A 1,351-nucleotide genomic window follows, 5' to 3' on the forward strand; every position below is an offset into this window, starting at 1 on the left:
AGAAGCTGCAGTGAGCCCAGATCGCACCCCTGCACTCTAACCTGGGTGGCAGAGCAAGACTCTGTCTCAAAATAATAATAATAATAATAATAATAATAATAATTTTGTTTGGCTAGCATGGTGTTCTTCAACCTTTTTTTCATTATTGCCCCTCGTGTTTTTTCTAATGGCCTCCTACCTCCATAAAATGTTTGTTGCTGTTGTTGTTATTGAGACAGAGTCTCGTTCTGCCACCCAAGCTGGAGTGCAGCGGCGTGATCTTGGCTCACTGCAATCTCCACCTCCCAGGTTCAAGCAATTCTCCTGCCGCAGCCTCCCAAGTAGCTGGGATTACAGGCGCCCACCACTATGCCTGGCTAATTTGCTTTTGTATTTTTGGTAGAGGTGGGGTTTCGCCATGTTGGCCAGGCTGGTCTCAAACTCCTGGCCTCAAGTGATCCAAAAGTGCTGGGATTATAGGTGTGAGCCACAGCACCCGGCCCATCAAATGTTAATGCCATAGACATACTGTATATCTGTTCATGCGCTGCGTGTATTTCTATGCTTTGTACATAAAAAGTAATATTATTTTACCCCCAAGAACCAATTGAAAATTCCCCCATTGAAAGCACATGGTTAAGTGGATGGGAAAAGGCCCCTGGTTATGACCTGTCCCTCCCAGACTCCATTGCAGGCCTGGGCAATCTGAAAGGACCTCCCCTTACCACTAAGAACTTCCGACGTGTCTCCCCTAGATCATGGAGCACTGCATCAAGCAGAACAATGCCATTGACATCTATGAAGAGTATTTCAATGACGAGGAGGCCGTGGAAGTGATGGAGGAGGCCCCTTCAGCTAAAACCATCAATGTTTTCAGGTAGCACCATAGCCAGGCAGGTGTCTGGCCACCCTCGGTCACCCCCATGCATGGGTGCCCCCAAAGGCAACTCCTTGCCAGTTGCTGCATGCCCTGGGTGCAGCACTCTCTGTGCTCTGGGCTTGATAAGCCACACGGTGATAAGGCGCCCAGCAGAGAAGTGGCCCTGCTCTGGGGGCGGGTCTGGTTAATGGAAAGGGAGTACAGACTCCAGAGAAAGTGAAATTGCCAATCTGTGTACAAGTGGGGCGTGTTCCTGCAGTGTAGAGTAAGTGCAAGTACCAAGCGTGAGCAGCTAGCAGCACTGTGGGCAAACAGGCCCCCGCTGTGGCCTGCACTCACGCGAGTATATCCATGAATAACCCCAGAGGATAGCAGTTTGACACGAGGGATTCATCCCACGGGGATGTGTGTGTGTGTGTATGTGTGTGTGTGTGTGAAATCACCACAGGTGTGGATATTCAGTGCAGAGGATGTGTGCGTGTGTGTATGTGT

General features: G+C 49.8%; 1 protein-coding gene across 1 annotated transcript in view; it reads left to right on the forward strand.

Moving 5' to 3' along the window:
• Positions 1–1,351, forward strand: part of DNAI2 (dynein, axonemal, intermediate chain 2) — a 49,404-nt gene that overhangs the window by 19,788 nt on the left and 28,265 nt on the right. The window contains exon 6 of the mRNA XM_011937212.1: positions 735–856. Coding sequence (XP_011792602.1) covers positions 735–856 — 122 coding nt within the window. The remainder of the gene's footprint in view (positions 1–734; positions 857–1,351) is intronic.

Source organism: Colobus angolensis, unplaced genomic scaffold (genome assembly GCF_000951035.1).
Source record: "Colobus angolensis palliatus isolate OR3802 unplaced genomic scaffold, Cang.pa_1.0 Scaffold1, whole genome shotgun sequence".
In the NCBI taxonomy this organism is placed as follows: Eukaryota; Metazoa; Chordata; class Mammalia; order Primates; family Cercopithecidae; genus Colobus; species Colobus angolensis.